Here is a 17215-nt window from a genome sequence, read left to right as displayed (position 1 = left end):
GTGTGAATTATGAAGTCAATGTGCTGTGCTTGTCATGTCATGTTTTAAATGCGAGGCCACATAGGATAGGTAGGATATCTGCATTACCTATATATTCTTACTCATATGTAGTTATAGGTAGGTACTCTTACCTATCTCATAGGTGGCATACTTTCTAGTATGTTTGTTAATTATAACTAGGTAGAGCCAGCCGGATTGGTACACGATCCTGTGGATCATTAAGAGCATAGGAAGTCACTCTTGTTACTACTTTGTCACTATGCTTTGTTATACTTTATTTTATTTATTTTATTCGCGTATATTTACTTTATTTTTAATAAGCTTAGTATTTGTTTTTCTTGTCTGATATATATATCATTCCATCGTGATATTCATTAGGAAAATCGTGGATTTTGATTAATATTTCGAAAAATTGAATATCTGTTGAGTTATGATCGGAAAGTAATCTAGACTTTTTTGACTAGATTTGAATTAAAGATTAGACTAGATTTGAATTAAAGCTGTGAGAGAATATTTTGGCCTGTACTTTAATTGTGATATAATGATTGTTTTCTGTAGCTTTGCGAATTCTAATACGATACAGCGATTTTTCCTAGTGTTTTTGATTATAAATAAAGAGTCTTAAATATTAGAATTTTTCATTCTTTAACGTATTTGAAGTCGAATTAGAAAGACATTAACTTTTAATTAAGTTTGTAAAGTTGTGATTCGTAAATATTTAAAATAAAATTTTCTTTGCTCAGATGTAATGATTTTTATTGAATTCATTTCAAAACACAGTGCTGCTATATTTTTTATCGCGTTTGTTTCAGTTACTTATTTCTGTATAGTTAGATCTGTGTTGATAAATGATTGTGTCTTTTTAAATAACGTTATGTTTATAAAATGTTCAAATTCTTCTACAAAAATTTCAGATAAATATGTTCTTGGATCACTTAATATAGGTAAAGAGGGTAGTAATTATCAATAGTCCCCAATATAGTTCCATCACATCTTTCATTTAATAATTTGATATTTTCTTGTGTCTAATATGTCTTCCTCTCAGCTGTTTTTTTAAAGATTATCAATCCAATAAATAAGTACAAATTTATTAACATTTAGGAGAAGTATTACTTATATATATGAATTTTCAATAATATCTCAAATACATATAAACATTATTTACTAATTTTAATACGAATTAATCCTTCTGTGAATCATTAAAGAATTCATTAGGTACTTCCCTTACGTTTATACGCGTTTGGCTTTGTTTCTTCCGACGACTGAGTTGATACAATATGTAATTCCAATATTTGCCGTCGCAAGTCATAGAGGATGTAAGAAACACACTGACCTTTTTCCAGGTCGATATTTCAGAACGTGAAATTATCGACGAGGTACACAATAGACGTGACACTCGATGCTGTTTCGTGTTCTATGTTTTAGAGATTATCCATAGAGGTTATCTGACCCCCCGTATCATTTTCATGTCGCATGCGACGTTATCGATTCAGTATAGTAGTGATTCGAATTGAAACTGAATTTTCCTCAGAAATTACAAATCAGGCATAAAATAGAACATCTTTTAATTGAAAAATGTAGAATTTTACATTTTTACAATATGTACTTTTTCAGCCGTATTATGATACCACTGGTTGGGAGAGTGTTTTCATGTAGAACATTTTTATAAATTACGAAGGATAGTTTTTTTGTATAACATATTTGTAGCCAGAAAATATAGAGGACGCTGTATGTTGCTTCCGCCAAAACCGGTAGTCCATACCATCACATTTTCCATTTTGAACTGAAAATTACAACTTGGGCTTGTTGTTGTATATTACTGCATCAATTATAAATCGTCTTCTACAACAATACAGGTGAAATACAATAAATAACAATGAATATTTTATTTATTACTTTTTAAACATATAAGTCAATGGAGGGATATATAATTGAAATTTTATAAAGGCATGACATAAGAATATGCCAGAATAGGTACTTAAGGCATATAATGTAAAAAGAATATCCCTATGTGTATTTTTAATATATTTTAATATTGCTATATTTAATAAGATGTTTCGATTATTTTGTATTATTTTTTAATATGTGAAATAATAAATTGAAGTAGATGGAAACCAATTGCAAGAAACGTTTGTTACACATTCATTTGCATCATAAAGCAAGTTGTTCAAGTTCAGTGATTTAGCTTTTTATACAAGTGATTTGTTTATTTATGTGTTCATAATTTGTGTGAGGCATATCGTATGAAGTGGCAGATTAGTGTCAATTGAAAGTTAAATATCTTACTCCAGTTATATTGATTATTTTATGTGATAAATATACTTTATGTGATATATGATGTTCGATACTCTTTGTAATTGTACTTGATTTATTACTATGTTTTTGATTTATTACTATTCATCGAAATATATCCATATTAAATTGTTTACTTTGGTGTTACAATATTTATCGAATTTTCATGAATATGTTATGACATTAAGAAACATAAAAAGCCGTTCTCCGTTTTCATTGTAAACAAGGTAATAATGCTGGTCAATGTTTAAATTGTAACTAAAATGTATGTAAGATTTATACTATTACGGGTAACAAAATGAAGTTCGGAACATTTGAAAAATCTGTACACTCCATTACAGCGATTTTCCAGCAAATGGTTAATTTCTCATTGAATTTGGAAATGAAATGGTTTTTATTTAGAAATTAATTCACTTTTAAATTATCCTTTAGATAAAAAACTTGATATCGAGCATGGTATATTTAAAATTCAGTAAACTTGTGGGTTCAAAAAACAAGGATATACACTCATATATTTGTACATCTCTCTTTTTTATTTTACTAAATACTATTTTATCGTTATTACCGATCTCTTTTTCAAGATCCATATTTAAAATAGAAATGAATGAAATGTACAACAAAGATACGAAGAATCATGCGATCAACCGTTTTCAGCATCATATTCTTTCCTCAAGATTCTACATTGTTCATTCAATCATTAGAAATCAAACAGAAGGGTAACGTGTCACAGTTACGATAATCATGCATCGCTAATAAATATAAATGAATAACTTATTACTTATTGTAATTAGACTTATACATAGTTTTGTCAAAGTACAAAACAGCTGTCCGAATAATAACTTCTGTAGAAATCTACCACACAAGTCAACGACACAGAGATAGTTCATCAATAATTACTTCGATCAAATCAGTCTCATTGTTCCCCACTAATAATGACAAGAATCTCTATTTCTTTCAACAACAATTTCACGTTATTACCTTCCAAAAAGAAAAAAAGAAAAAAAAAAGGAAATCGCACGTTATCTGGTCGAAAAAGCTATCTGTTCGTCAGTAGCAATACGATTCGTCAATACCATCCGATGGATCATCCTCATCGTATCTCGATAAGGAACTTCCGTCAAAAACGTATACGATCCATCCTCGACCGTGGTTCTCTTGCTCCACTCTGCTCCCCCTTGGTCAAATTGCATTTCGGGTTCGCATAGCGCTTCGCCAGGGCAGGAAGCGGCAGCAGGCTATATCGCAGAAAGTCCGTTCGGTGTTGCACGGTATATACACGGTCCAGAGACTGCGCAGCATCCCCACGACCGACGAACACCACACGAACGCCACGTAAACGGGGCACAGAGCGGGAGTGATAGGGGAAGGATTTCGGTTTTTAATCCGTAGATGTGGATACGTGGTGGGGTTCTGCAGGCTGGAACAAAGTAGGGAGGAATCCCGAGCGCTATGGTGGTAATGATAACGCGAAACCTGCGGGTCGTCCTTCTGTACCATTCCACTCTTTACCCCTCGCCGTTTTTCGCCCCTCTTTCTCACGCTCCCACTACAACCTCCCTCCCTACCAAACCATCATCCCTCCCATCGTCAGACGTTCCGGCATCCTGTCTCACACCCTCCGTCCTCCACGGTTGGCGGGGGTTGCTACTTGCCTCCTAGTGACTTTCGTGGGGCCGAGTAACACGTGCGTGCGGAAACGCGACCGGTATCCTTCGATGATACCTTCAGATCGGCCGATTGTTAAATCGCTCGTACCAACGCGATATCGTATTTTTACGTGCCTCGTCGCGGGTGATAGTTCTATTGGTGGGTGACTCTGGTGCCGTCGATCATCGAGAAGCTGCGCTCATCAGCTGACTGCTAAGAAGAACTCGAACTCGCGATCGTACACAGTTCGATATCAATTTGGTTTAGTTTGCTTTAGTTCGGTCGTCACGACGAATTGCATTTCGATGACTGGCATATGTTGGTCGGTCGTGTCGGTTTGAAGATCGTCGTTGAAGGGCTGATCGGCTGATCCTTTCTTCCAGAGGAACTATGGATAGGGTGTTGTGTGTCTGTGAACGACCAGAAGCATATCGTTTGTCGCAAGATATTCTACACGTTGGAAGGTGAAGGAAATATCGACTTATTGTCGATGTCGTGTCGTCGGTGATTTACTAGTCGAAGTCGGTAGCGATCCATTCTGCCGGACGCCAATTGTAGATCGATATCGCGTACAATAGTGTTTGATTTCGTTTTCGTTGACGAAAGAAACGCTAAGTTTGTTGTGCGATTAAAGTAAGTAGAAGTTCCGATGGTGTAGGCGAAGGTTGGATTTACCTCATAGTGTATTTCTTTTCGTTTCGAGAATATCGGAGGAAACAACGTGTTTTTTAATGAACGTAATTAGCCGTTCGCTCGAGTGACGTTCGTTTTACTTCGCGGAAGGAAGCACTCGAAGAAGGAATGCCGTTCTAATAAAGCCTCGTCGCGTGATGACGATTGTTCGGTTAACGAGAAAAGCTGTGACCTTCTTGCACAATTCTAGTCGACCCGATTTGAAATCGCGTAATTCATTTATGAGAACCGTCCAGAAATACAGGCGTCCGCAGCTCGACTCGTCCTTACGGAGAGAAATAGACCGAGGAAGCGGAACAATGCTATATTTGGATTAGTTCGACGGTGCTTTTATCACCTTAAACATGATGTTCGATTGCTTCGCGTCTCTATATCGAATTCGAGAAGTTCTTGTTATCCTCAAAGTGGTTTCTTTGTTGTTTGCGTGACTCTACTAACGCGTACGGGCGAAAAGAAAGATAAGATAAAAGTCAAAGGAAAAGGGTTAACGAAAAGAGAAGTGCTGACAAAAGATTCTCCGAGCTGTTGGCCTTCCGACAACGTGTCTTTTTGACTCTTTAACGTTAAAGATCGAACCTATATATATGTGCGTCTTGTTTATAGTAAACGTATTACGCACATTTCTTTGTAGGTTCCTCATTTTTTAGCGGTTGATCATATGCATATTTTGCACACTAATATCCTCGTTTTTCAATTCGATTTACAATTCTATCCGTTCCATAAAATTATATTACGAGATTTTTCTATATGACGTACTTTTACGAATTATGTTGCAACTTTGTTTGTAACGCATTTATTCCTCTTGTCGTATTCTAGATCTCTCATTATACGCCTCAACTTAGGAATGCAGGTGACGTTATTTTTTTTATTTTTCTCTATTAATAGTTTACACATGACTTAATCCTCAACATCTTTTAAAATTAATTTCTCAACCAACACTCGCAGTATTATCACTATTCTTTTTTCTACAATAAAACTTACTTAGCGACAGTTTCGATGTTTCAAATCTTGGAAATCTTAAAATTGGAAGTTACAAATAGTCCTTGCGAAGTACGGCTTCCATATTTTTTAAAAACGCTATTTGACAAAACAATATCCAACGTTTACGCGAAATATTCCTTGCTGGTGAAACGATAGGGCGATAGGAAAATAAAAGGGTGGTTCCGCCCGATGGTCCGTGCTTACTGTCCCTCTCGATCTTCCGTAATGACCAATTGGAATGATCGATAAGCCGAATGACAGTCAGGCTCGTATTTGTGTAAGAGCGTTGCTGGAAAGACGGGAAAGGGCTGGAAAGTGATGAGAGAGACAGCAATGCAGTCAACGTATAATGGGCGACGTATTTGACGAGTAGGTTATGCTGCTTCTTACTGGTTGCTCTTCCCTCTCACTTTCACTCTTTCTCTTCCTCTTTCTCTCGTCCTGTCGCACTTCAATTTACATGTACGCCGTGTGCTTATGCATTATAATGCCAGCCAAGCTACCAAATGAGAAGCAGGTACTTGCTTAGGAAATAATTGTGATCGTTAAACGAATCGGGAGTCATGGTTTGGGCTGTGGAATTGAACAAACAATGCTTTTGTGTTCCTCCAACGGATTTTAGCGTAAAGAATAATTATTCCACCGGAGGTTGGAACGATATTTTTTTAGGTTGATTTTGTGAGGTTCCATTTTATCGTCGCATAAAAATGGTGATCCGGATTCGTTGAAAGTGCACAATAGGGAAGGAGAATTTCTTCGATTCTTGTCTTCGGACAAAGATTAACCAAAGGATAATAGTGCGATCGGTGGTTGTTTCTTTCATTTATAGTGGTATTTGTGGATCTAAATACGTAGTACTTATTTCAAAGAAGCGAGATAATTTCGTATTGTCTGCTTAAATTAAAAATGTTTTGTTTATATGTTTCAATTTCGCATTTAAAACTTTGTTTTATCTTTTGGTTTTCGCGTTACTGTTTTCTATCAGTATGTATGTATGTGAATCATTTTTGTAGTTTCCATATCATGCATTTCATATCATGGGGTGTCCTCGGTTTTTCTGATAAATTGCGGACATAATTCTCAATTGAAAATAGAAAGTAAATACGGTACAAATTTTGGTTGCAAATTTTTTATTATATTTTTATAGTTAAACGCTTAATATTAATGGGAAATAAAAACATTTTATAATAAACCGCGATCTCTTACATGTATTGCACAATAAAATATTTGTCCGTGATGTTGTGACAAAGCACATTTAATTATACATGTTACGTTAGATTCAATATTCATTACTCATTTCATAACGAAACATCTACATGGAGTTAATTTTCACATAACACATATATTTTTCTTATTGCCATTTGTAAATCATGTTCTCACAATTTGTCAGAAAAGGCCTAATTTGAAAAATCCTATATTTTTAGTCTTTCTTCTATGTTTTTACAAATATATAGATATATTTATAATATAATTATTCTATTATTTCTACACCAATCTTCAAATTCAATTAACTATAACCCAATAACCACCGAATTCGAGTAAAGCGATGACCGTCTTCGAGTCTCCTTTGACGTTACATTTATTCATCCCCAAATCATACGAACAAGTGAAATTCGTTTGCGAACGAATCGGAGACCGAGCGGTAACACGAGCGATGAAAGCGCGGACTAAAATCACGCGAGGCAGAATCCGCGTAGGTGGCACGTTCGCCCGGTCGCGCGCAGTTTATGATAATATTTAATCCAGTTATAGCGAAGGGTGAATATAGAACGAACAGGCCGAACCTCGTGGTGGTTAGTCGATGTCTCGATGCACGGTGTCGTTGGTAGCGGTAATCCAGTTATGCTCGAGCTACGGACGCAACGCGTTGCGGTCTACTAACGGCCCGACCGAATTCTGTTCACTGATTTACTCGTCTATCGTTTATGTTTCAACCGATCGTACAAACAGAAGATCGGACGATCAAAAATAGACGAGACAACCGCGTAAGGAAGAACAAATCTGGACCAATTGGAAAAGTTTGCGACAACGATTTTCCATGTTCCGGCCCGCGAACGACTAATTTCCTCGGTTAAGCGGATTACGGAGTTAGTCACTGACGTTTGCCGCGTTCCAACTGACCACGCGACGCTTTGATCTTCCATCGAGTGCCAATGTCTATTGTTGGCAAAGCAAATTGACGTGGCCAACGTGTCTCTCCCTCTGTCTCGTTTCGTACGTGACTCGTACCCTTCGATGATCCCGAGTTTGTTAATCCTTTCGTTAATCCCTTACACCCGTTATACGGAGTCGTGACAATGTCGAAGATCAGAGCATGGATTCGGAAGTAAGTCCGTTTGGTAATGGTTCGTCGGTTTAAAGCTTTGCCTTATCAGGCCATCAGAATCGATAGGTTACGGCTACAGACGCGTCTTAATGTTCCGTTGCTGCGAATCTCATCGGTTCGCGAAGCTTTCGAGTTCGAGAGGCTCTTTACCAATGGTGATATGTGTTTCGTCGGTTCGAGCAGATTTTTTGCAATATGGTGACAATTCCACTTATTTCCAGGTGATCGTCTACGATCGTTTCGTATCCTGAAATCAACTGGAAAAATATTTGGCCCGGTGCTATAATCGAAAGTTCCTTTACTTCTTACGGCTTCTGTCCTAATGAGTATAGACAGCGTTGTCGTATTAGTGAATCTTTGTTGTTCGTGCTGTGATCAACGACCCAAAGTGTTGCGATCAAGATCCGGATACTTTTGAAGAAATAATTCGTTTCATCGTGAAAGTGTTTGAGACGTTACCTCGAGGAATAAGAAATAACCGTTCGAACGAGTAAATCCTGCAAATCTTTCGATATCACAAGGAAATGACTTTGTTGTCGCGAGTCGAGTTCGATCGAAGGATCAAGATCGAAACATAGAAAAACGCGAACCAAAGGATCATTGAGGAAAGCTAGTTCTATTGCCTGGACCCAAGGATCCGCTCGAAGTATCCAATGGTTTTTCGAGGACTGGTCGGACATCATGCTCGATCTCTTTCGCATTTCGGTGCCACGGTAGCTGAAATAGAATCGATCACACAGGACGCTAGAAGGGAGCAGAACTGCGAAGTACGTGGAAGTCATCCGAACGAAGAGATACACGACAAGGGGACGATAAAGGGACGTAGATATCCTTGTCACGGTTTCTTGATTGTGGGAACACGCTTTACTCGTGGCGTCCTGCGCGTTCGACTTTTAATGAACAACGGCACGTGGCCTTATAGCTTGAGTCGACGACGAATAAAAAGAAGTAGAAAGAAGGCATTCAAGGGGCGAATAATCGAGCGACATTACAAATGTTCGTTATTCCTATGACTTATAATCGTTGTTAGTGAATTAATGAAATTCTAATTTTTAATAGAGAGACGATAAATCCAAGGGTGTTTAGTTCCTTCGTCGAAGATGGGGATGTTCCATGTGAATAGATGACGAGAAATTAATACGCGATCTGCCTTCGATGTATGTTGCTCGTATTATCGGTAGAACATTATATAGAATATGAGACATTGATCGTTGAAAGAGTTTAAAAGATTTGAAATTGGACCGTGGATAGTCGGTCTGTTTACGCTACAGGGAATCCTGATGGAGGGAAGCTTCAATTAGAAAAAGTCCAGCGGGGAGCGAGTTTGTTCTTGGCGAAACGGTGAATTTACGACAGCTTGGGAGGAACGTTAAACTGCTCGTAACTGGGTAAGAAAACGAACGTGGACTGGTAAACGAAAGAAGGATTATTCCTACGATCGATACCCTTTCTTCCATTGTAAGATGTTTAATCCTTCATACGGTTTCTAAAAGGATTTACTCCTCGATCGTGCTAGCTAGGTGTGTTGAATCTGCTCACCTTCGAAAGCCTTTGGTTGCAAAACTATTCCATTCGATCGGACAGATATATTGAGAATAGCCGTCGAAACGCGAGAAGAGAGCGCGCGAAAGGGACAAGGCAAGCCGAAGAGTCACGTATCCTCGTATTCGCCTCTCTCGCGGGAAATCATCGTCCACAAACGAATAGAGAGAAACATCTCGCCGTTCCGTACCCCTTTTCCCGTGATATCGAGAAAATTCGTAACAACCGATCCGTTAAGAAGATATAAACCCCACGATCATCGAAAGGGAAGAAAATTTCTCGACGAATTATCCCCGTAAAGCCTCTTTGTATCGTACGCCCGTATTACAAGCTTTTTAAAGCGAGCGTTAGCTACTTCCTTTTTAGATCTTGATGTTTAACGAAACAATGAATTCCAAAGCGAAGGAACAAGATTGGAGTACCGCTTAACGACGATTGTCTGTTTAGTAGAAGTCAGTCGAAGTCAGATACAAAAGGGAAAGAGGCCTGGGGAAAACTACCAAGAATTGAAACGAAATCGTGAGCGGAGTTTGAGATAAGGATATCGAACGAAGGGAACTCGTGAAAATAAAAGTAAACAACTACGATAGACCGGGAAAATCGGCTGAAATCGAAGGCAGGAAAAGCGGATAACTAGTCGAACGCGGTAGCTGACCCGCTTTCATTTCTTTTCCGAGGGATTTTCATCGTAGCTGTCCGGCCGCGCGTGCCGATCTCTTAAAAAGACTTAACCACGTTTACCACGAAGGAACGAGAATGTACCCTGGTTGGAGCATCGGGAGAATCGGACCCTTTACCGGGAACACGAAGAAATGAAGTTATCAGTGTCAGCTTATAGAGCTCAGGCCAGTGCTCACAAAAAGATCCTTTCCAACTATCAGCATCAGTTGAGTTACGGGGCCACCAATCAGGCGTCCTCGGCCCGGACCCCCTCTGATCCCGCGACGTTCCTTACTGGCTTCAAGGTTAGAGTTCATTTACCTACTTTTATCAATAGTGTTAAATATATATTTAATCATATTAATTTTTTAAATAATAAAATAATAGCAAGTTCTCGGATGTATAATTATGTAGGGAAAGGTTTCTTCGTAAATGCATGGTATCCATCTCAGAATCGGCAAAAACTTGATTGAATGATATGTTTCACGGAGTTCGGTGTTTTATCATGTGTCAATGGTGAGTATTTGTTCTGGGAATAACTAGATTTATGAGTAAATGGGATTCGTTTATAACGTGATATCGGCCAGGGTCAGAATTATTACCATGTCTTTCATTCCTGATAGGAAAATGGAGAATGGTCGTTAAGCTTCAAATATTTGCTTAGGCAGTATTAGGTCAATAGCTTTTAAATTGTTTTCGTGATTACTAATTGCTAATTTTTTTTCAAGTTGATAGTAGTTTTCTATATTCCGAACGAGCTCGTATTTTTGACAGTACGAAAATTAGAAGATAATTTAGGAGACAAACTCTGGAGAGTTTGATTATTTTCACGCAATTACAGCAATTTTCTGTTTATTTAGGTGTATTTGAGACAATGTTTGCTTAGTTTTTTTATAAAACTAGATTTTAGGATAGAGAAACAGTAAAAGGTAAACCTCAGACTTTACTTGGAATACGTGATTTTTTATTAAACGCATACACATAGATTCTCTGGTTATTACAAAATCATTTCAAAAACAATTCGATTAAATAAACTCGTGATAGGGTACGTATTTTATTGTAAAATCGAACAAATCAGGAATGATTAAAATGGTATTAAGAAAGCATAAGCTCGACAGTTTTTGGGACAAATGTAGAAGCGTTTCAAGATCGGAACGAGTAAAATTAAAAAAGCTAATCAAGGAGAACGTACGGAAGGGCGAAAAACATGGTAAGATGTACTTGCTTGGTTTTTATTCGGGTCTTAATTGTGACTTCAGTTTTTCTACAAAACTGTGGTTCTCTTTCTAGCATTGTCCTCATTTTCATAGCAGACGTACTACTTGAGAAATAAAAAGGTTTAATTCTAAAAACTTTTAGTACGCTTAAAACGTGTACTCTTTTCGAGTATCCACCGTTTTCCCTTTTAGTTGTCAAAATACTTTTCGAAAAATAGTGTAAAATTAGGGCATCCATTGAGAAGTCTTTTGTAAAACTTCGCAAAATTTTATTCTCTGATTACTTATTACTTGGGAATTTCCGTTACGTGTTATCAACCAATTAATGCATCTTCAAAACTTTTAACTTCTAGATATTATAGAAAAAAAAATGGTTTTTTATAACTCCAAACTATAACTCCAAGCTATAAACTAATCACGATTACGTCGTTTTTCATAATTAATATTAGATCATCATAATTAATATTAGATCATCATAATAAAAATTAGAATTTATCCAAAATTTTATATTCCGTTCGATTTTATATTTTTATGCACCAAGCTAAATAAATCTGTTTTTTATCGTCGTTAAAAATCCCCTATTTAAGAACTCGAGAAATTGTAAAGTAATCTACCAGTCTTTGACTTTGATGGAACGAGATTTCGACTTGCCACGCCATTACAAATCGTCACCGCGACGCGCGACGTATCGCTTCTTAATGGCATCCTCGATTTGCATGTTAGCCGCGTGATTTAAATTTCAAACGAATTTCCGTGCTCGTTGTATCGAGCAACCAAACGATTTCGACACTCTCATGTCGTCGATATAACGGCGACGACTACGTGCTCTCGCACATGTTCCAACGGGACAAACCCATAGAAACGGCAGGAGGATTGTTGGCTGTAATCGCGATAACTATGCAGCTTTATCATCGTTGTAGCGTCGACTGCGTGTCGACGGTTGTTTTTTTCGTCGACGAAATTTGCCAGATGATAGATTTATCGACGGGAAATAAGGGACTTAAAAGCTCACTCTCCATTAGCGCTATACCTGGATGGGGGAATATCGGCCGGAAATTAGAAATATCAATCGTTAGCACGCGTTTTAAAGCGAGATTTCATTCACCACGGCAAACGAACGCTTAATGGCCGGTGTTCGAGAGGGAGAGTATAATTTCATTTCTGTGCCGAATAAAATTTATCGCTTTTTAGAATTATCACGGTCATTGAGCCGTTCTTTATTATCTATGCTACATGTCTATTAACTAACAAATAAAATATTTATCTTCTTATTGGCAAATTTTATGTACACGTTTTACGTTAATTATCGTGAAAGTATCTTTTCTAAATTTCATGTTGAATATACATATTCGTCACTAATCGGATTTTCCTTGCCTATATGTGCTATGTATATGTTGGAAAATAATTTTCATACAAAATTTACAATTCACAATTTAAAACTTTGTACATACATTTTACATTTTTATTATTGTGTGTTAGAAGATCATAAACATATAATATATGCAATAAATTTGTTAACTCTTCAGAGATTGATAGGATAATACGTCTCATGATGATTTTTACAAATACTGCTGGCTTGTATAATTTTTCTATCACGATTGGCCTAAGTATCATCTAATTACATATTAAACTACTTTTTACTTTCTTCATATTTGAGTGTATAATCCGCTATGAGTGTATTATAATTCATTGTTAAAAAATTTCAGGCGACGATTGCGACATTTTATTGGATTTTAAGTCTATCTTCGTGAAACATACATTGAATATCATCTTTTTTTACTTTTTGGGTATAGTTGCAGAGTTATTATGACATTACGAATGATAGTTCTCTTAATATAGATAGTAGCGATAATGTAGGTGATTTCTACAGCAGTAGAGATAATCAGTCATTATAATGAAAGTTCGCAATTACATGGTAGGTTTCCATTCATTGTACAGAGTATACCTGAGAAAGATTGTTTTTCTTTATATTATGAACTCGTAAAGACGAGTTAATATTTCATTTATAACATCAACAACAACTAGTTATCATTGATAACTAGTAATTAATTTATTAACAAAAAGTATCCTACTTTTAATATAAGAATTATTCATTTTGAATTGAATAGATCTTATTTTCTGTATATCTATTAGAGAAAATCATTTTATAGAGAATCATTTATACATGTAATCTAATATAGATTTCTATTTACACAAGAGTAATCTTGTAATTCTTAACGTGAGTTAATAAAACATCATTTGAAGAATTTTACGTCTATTTTACGTAAATTTGATGTGATCGGTAGACAATTAGAGAAATATATCTGTACCTGAAATATATCTGACAACGAAAGAAAATATGGAAGAAAATAAAGAGCAAAGGAAGAACGAATAATTTGTTTAATTTAGTAAAATTAAATACTTTTCTTGCATGCGGACAATTTTTATGCAAAAATTAGTACCGCAACATGGATTAAAGTTATTATATTTCTCAGATATACCCAGACTTGCAATGGAATTTTTAGGACCGCAATCTCCTAGATTTAGAATTAAAAGCTCTCTTCGCTAAATCAGCTTTTAAAATGAAATTTTCCAAATCTATCTTTTTGGATATGTAACCAGACGATGTTTGACAAGGTAATATCGCATTTAAAAAAATTAACACCACTAAATCTTCTCTATTTTTAATAAACAAATTTGTGAGGAAGAACGAAATACAGAACGAAATAAAAAACGAAATAAAAAACGAAATAAAGAACGAAACAAAGAACAAAATAAAGAACGGAATAAGGAATGAAACAAAGGACGAGCGGTAAGATAGGTGACGTATGTAACTTAATTCCGAAGGAGATGAACTGATTCTAATTTGAAGCTCTCAAGTACAGATATATATTCTCAACCTCGAAACAAATAAGTTGCTCGTCGTTTTAACGTTTCGATGTTACTAACGACTGCGCCGTAGTCGAACAGTTGTAAAAACTAACTAGCCAAGAGATTAAATTTCACCAGCGAAAACAACGGTAATTGATTTTTTTTCTTTTATATGGATGCAGCTCTGAGTGTGCCAGCTAGGAGCAACAGTCATAGAAAATGTCGAATAAACTGCCAGTGGTTCGTATATCGGTTCCCGTAAGTGTTACTGCTATCTACTCTGATTGAGTATACACTATACACACGGAAATTATTATGCGAAACGCCGAAAGGAAAAACATGCGAATAATGTTCAGTTGTTTCCGCCCAGTATCCAAGCGTAGCGAGTAATCGATTGTTCGGTAGTTTTCCCCTCTTCCAGTCTTTAGCGACCAGACAGGGCGTACATAGGAAAGATAGAAATCCTTAGCCTTTTTTCACATGGCGATACACGTATGTGATACGTGTATGATATTATACATGTACGTATCGCGATATATCGCCGTGTGAAAGAGATCGTATGAGTTGTGATTTTATTCCTTACACGTGATGTCTAGCATTAGAAACACTGGTACGAGCTTTTTTATCCGAGAATTTAGTTTCGAATTATATTTCTTTCCTTATATTTACCATTTAGGTGTATTCTGTTTCTGTCTCCTCTTCTATCATTCGTAGTGAATGTTATGTATTTGAACGATTAGAGATAATTTTAAGCGATAGATTTAAAAATTAGTCGGAAAGTCTTTGTCTTGCGAAATAATAGCTGGGTATGTATATTATATTTTTTTGGAAAGTAAGAATGAAACAAAGTATTATATTGGGTGTCCTGAAAAAGCATATTTTTATTTAAAAGAATAATATAGTGAAATAAAAAAGTAAAGCAGTTGTTAAATATATTAATATCTTTGATATATAATAATTTTCCTAATAAAGATTTTTAGTGAAATTTTCTATTGTGACACCTTTTATAATGTTGGTTTTGCCATGTAATAATTTCGTTATGAATTCCTTAATTTGTATTATTAGTGATATTGTATGTATGTTTGAAAAGATTTGAACGTTTAGAGATCTTTCTGTAAATATTCCTTTTCTCTCCAAAATATATCCCGAGCTATCAACACTCGTATTGATCCGATACTCGTAATATCCAATAGATAGAACAGAAAATATTCTATTATAAGTTGTCGATGCTGAGCTTGTTCCATCTTTTCTCAATCTTGTCAATTCCTTTTGCGGTTATGCTATAATATTTGAGACATTAGCAGGTTGTTTAAAATCGAACGATCCTTTTATTGAAATTATTTAGATCTGTACATACTTATTTTTCTACAAAAATACACTAGCTTTAAACGTATCGTAATTTTATCCGTCATCGCGGATATTCATTGCGAATATTCGTTGCAGCGACCAATTTTAATCGAGCCGTTTAATGTTGTCCTGGCATGAGATCAAATATAAGATCAATATTAGCCATAGAACTCGAAAATGTCATCTTTTACGGTTATGTCTCGATGCGTTTCGTGCTTTCTGAAGAGTGATTAAAATCGAAGATTCTACTGGATGCATCACTGACGAAACTTCAACTCAACAATTTTCCTTCTGCTTATCTCATCCTGTCAGAACCATCTTTGAAACATGTAAACGATAAGCTTATTGGAGAAAAATATGATAAGCACAAGTTCGTTGATTTTTAATGTTACTTAATAATTAAAAAGGCGCACTTTAATATAATAGCATATTGCATGTTTAAAAAAGGAAACAATTTATTGGAAGATAAAAGCCTCTCAGCAATAGATAATAAATCCATAAAGTTTTGTGAAAGAAACTGATGCTCGTACATATCCAATACATATCTAAAATATGACAAGCAATATTTTTAAGAGAAATCAATATTTCCGAGGTAAATATCTTTGAAAAGAATCCCATAATCAAATTTAATAAAAAGATAGTTTTGGTAATGTGTAGTTGATCGAACAATGTATTAAATTCTTAAATTTCCCTCACATGAAAAATATGACATCATATCTTTCTCCTGTGATCTTTATATATTTTTTACATTAACATTTTCTATAAACGAACGTAGATATCCGCAGTTTAGCAACGAATTTTTCTTCTTATAAAACTTGTCTCATCCTGTTAGAGTCACCTTTGAAATATTGAAACGATAGACACATTTACGTGTCTCGACGACAACCTCCGATCTTCGTAAACTAAAATTTAACAACGAATAATGTGACCTATGGCAACGAATTTCTGGTGACAACTAGCTCCATTCTCTCTTGCGTTTCTCTACATCCATCTCCTTTCGTAACGTTAAACGACATTACCATTGGGTCGTCACTACGCTTTGCTTTTGAGATTAAAGTGAAATTGTATCTGCCATCGCGATCGGAAGTTGGACGTGTACCGATTGTTTCTCGTAACGGCCGAGTTGCGTTGGATAGTTCTGATAAGTGGTAGATCGGCTGTGTGGCGGCAAAGCGTCGCATCGATTCGTCTCTTTCAAGATGTATACAAACCTTCAACTATTCCAAGAATTTCGGTAGTTCTGGACACGTGTCGGCGATATCACCGAAAACTTCGCGAATTCCATTTCGTAAATACGATTTTCAAGTTGAATTGAACCAGAGGCCGATCTTGAATTCCATCAGTGAAAGGAAGAGTCGTATTGCAACAATGCTCGATTTCTTCGTGGTTCATTATTCAAAAGAGTGTTCTGAAAGACGTTCAGAGTGACGTTGAAATCATTGACGGGTGAAATTCTCTGTTACAGGAGAAAAGCTCTTGGTTGCAAAATTGTTTCGAGGTTCTTGAAACTCAAGGTAATGAAGACAGGCCCATTAATGGCCTTCGAGTATGAAATATTCACCCTTGGAAAATGAGATTCCAACAAGTAGTCGCGGGATATCAAATTTGATCGAGTAAATGTTACAGTAATTACAGCGATAAAATTATAGGCAGCCTTAAA

The 17215-nt window shown here is 36.1% G+C and overlaps 1 protein-coding gene across 6 annotated transcripts in view; it reads left to right on the top strand.

Annotated features, from left to right (window-relative positions):
• Positions 1-4211: 4211 nt before the first annotated feature.
• Positions 4212-17215, top strand: part of LOC117238698 — a 202228-nt gene continuing 189224 nt past the window's right edge. For 3 of the 6 annotated variants that reach the window (XM_033503821.1, XM_033503817.1, XM_033503818.1), the window contains exons 1-2: positions 4212-4403; positions 8161-10446. In XM_033503821.1, the coding sequence (XP_033359712.1) occupies positions 10294-10446 (153 nt within the window). In that variant the 5' untranslated portion in view covers positions 4212-4403; positions 8161-10293. Of the gene's footprint in view, positions 4404-4483; positions 4573-8160; positions 10447-14390; positions 14467-17215 lie in introns of those variants that run through there. The other 3 variants (XM_033503815.1, XM_033503819.1, XM_033503820.1) reach the window with 3 other exon arrangements.

The sequence above is a fragment of the Bombus vosnesenskii genome, unplaced genomic scaffold (assembly GCF_011952255.1).
Source record: "Bombus vosnesenskii isolate JDL3184/JDL3185 unplaced genomic scaffold, Bvos_JDL3184-5_v1.1 scf7180000013605, whole genome shotgun sequence".
Lineage (NCBI taxonomy): Eukaryota > Metazoa > Arthropoda > Insecta > Hymenoptera > Apidae > Bombus > Bombus vosnesenskii.
This window is presented reverse-complemented; position numbering and strand designations above follow the sequence as displayed.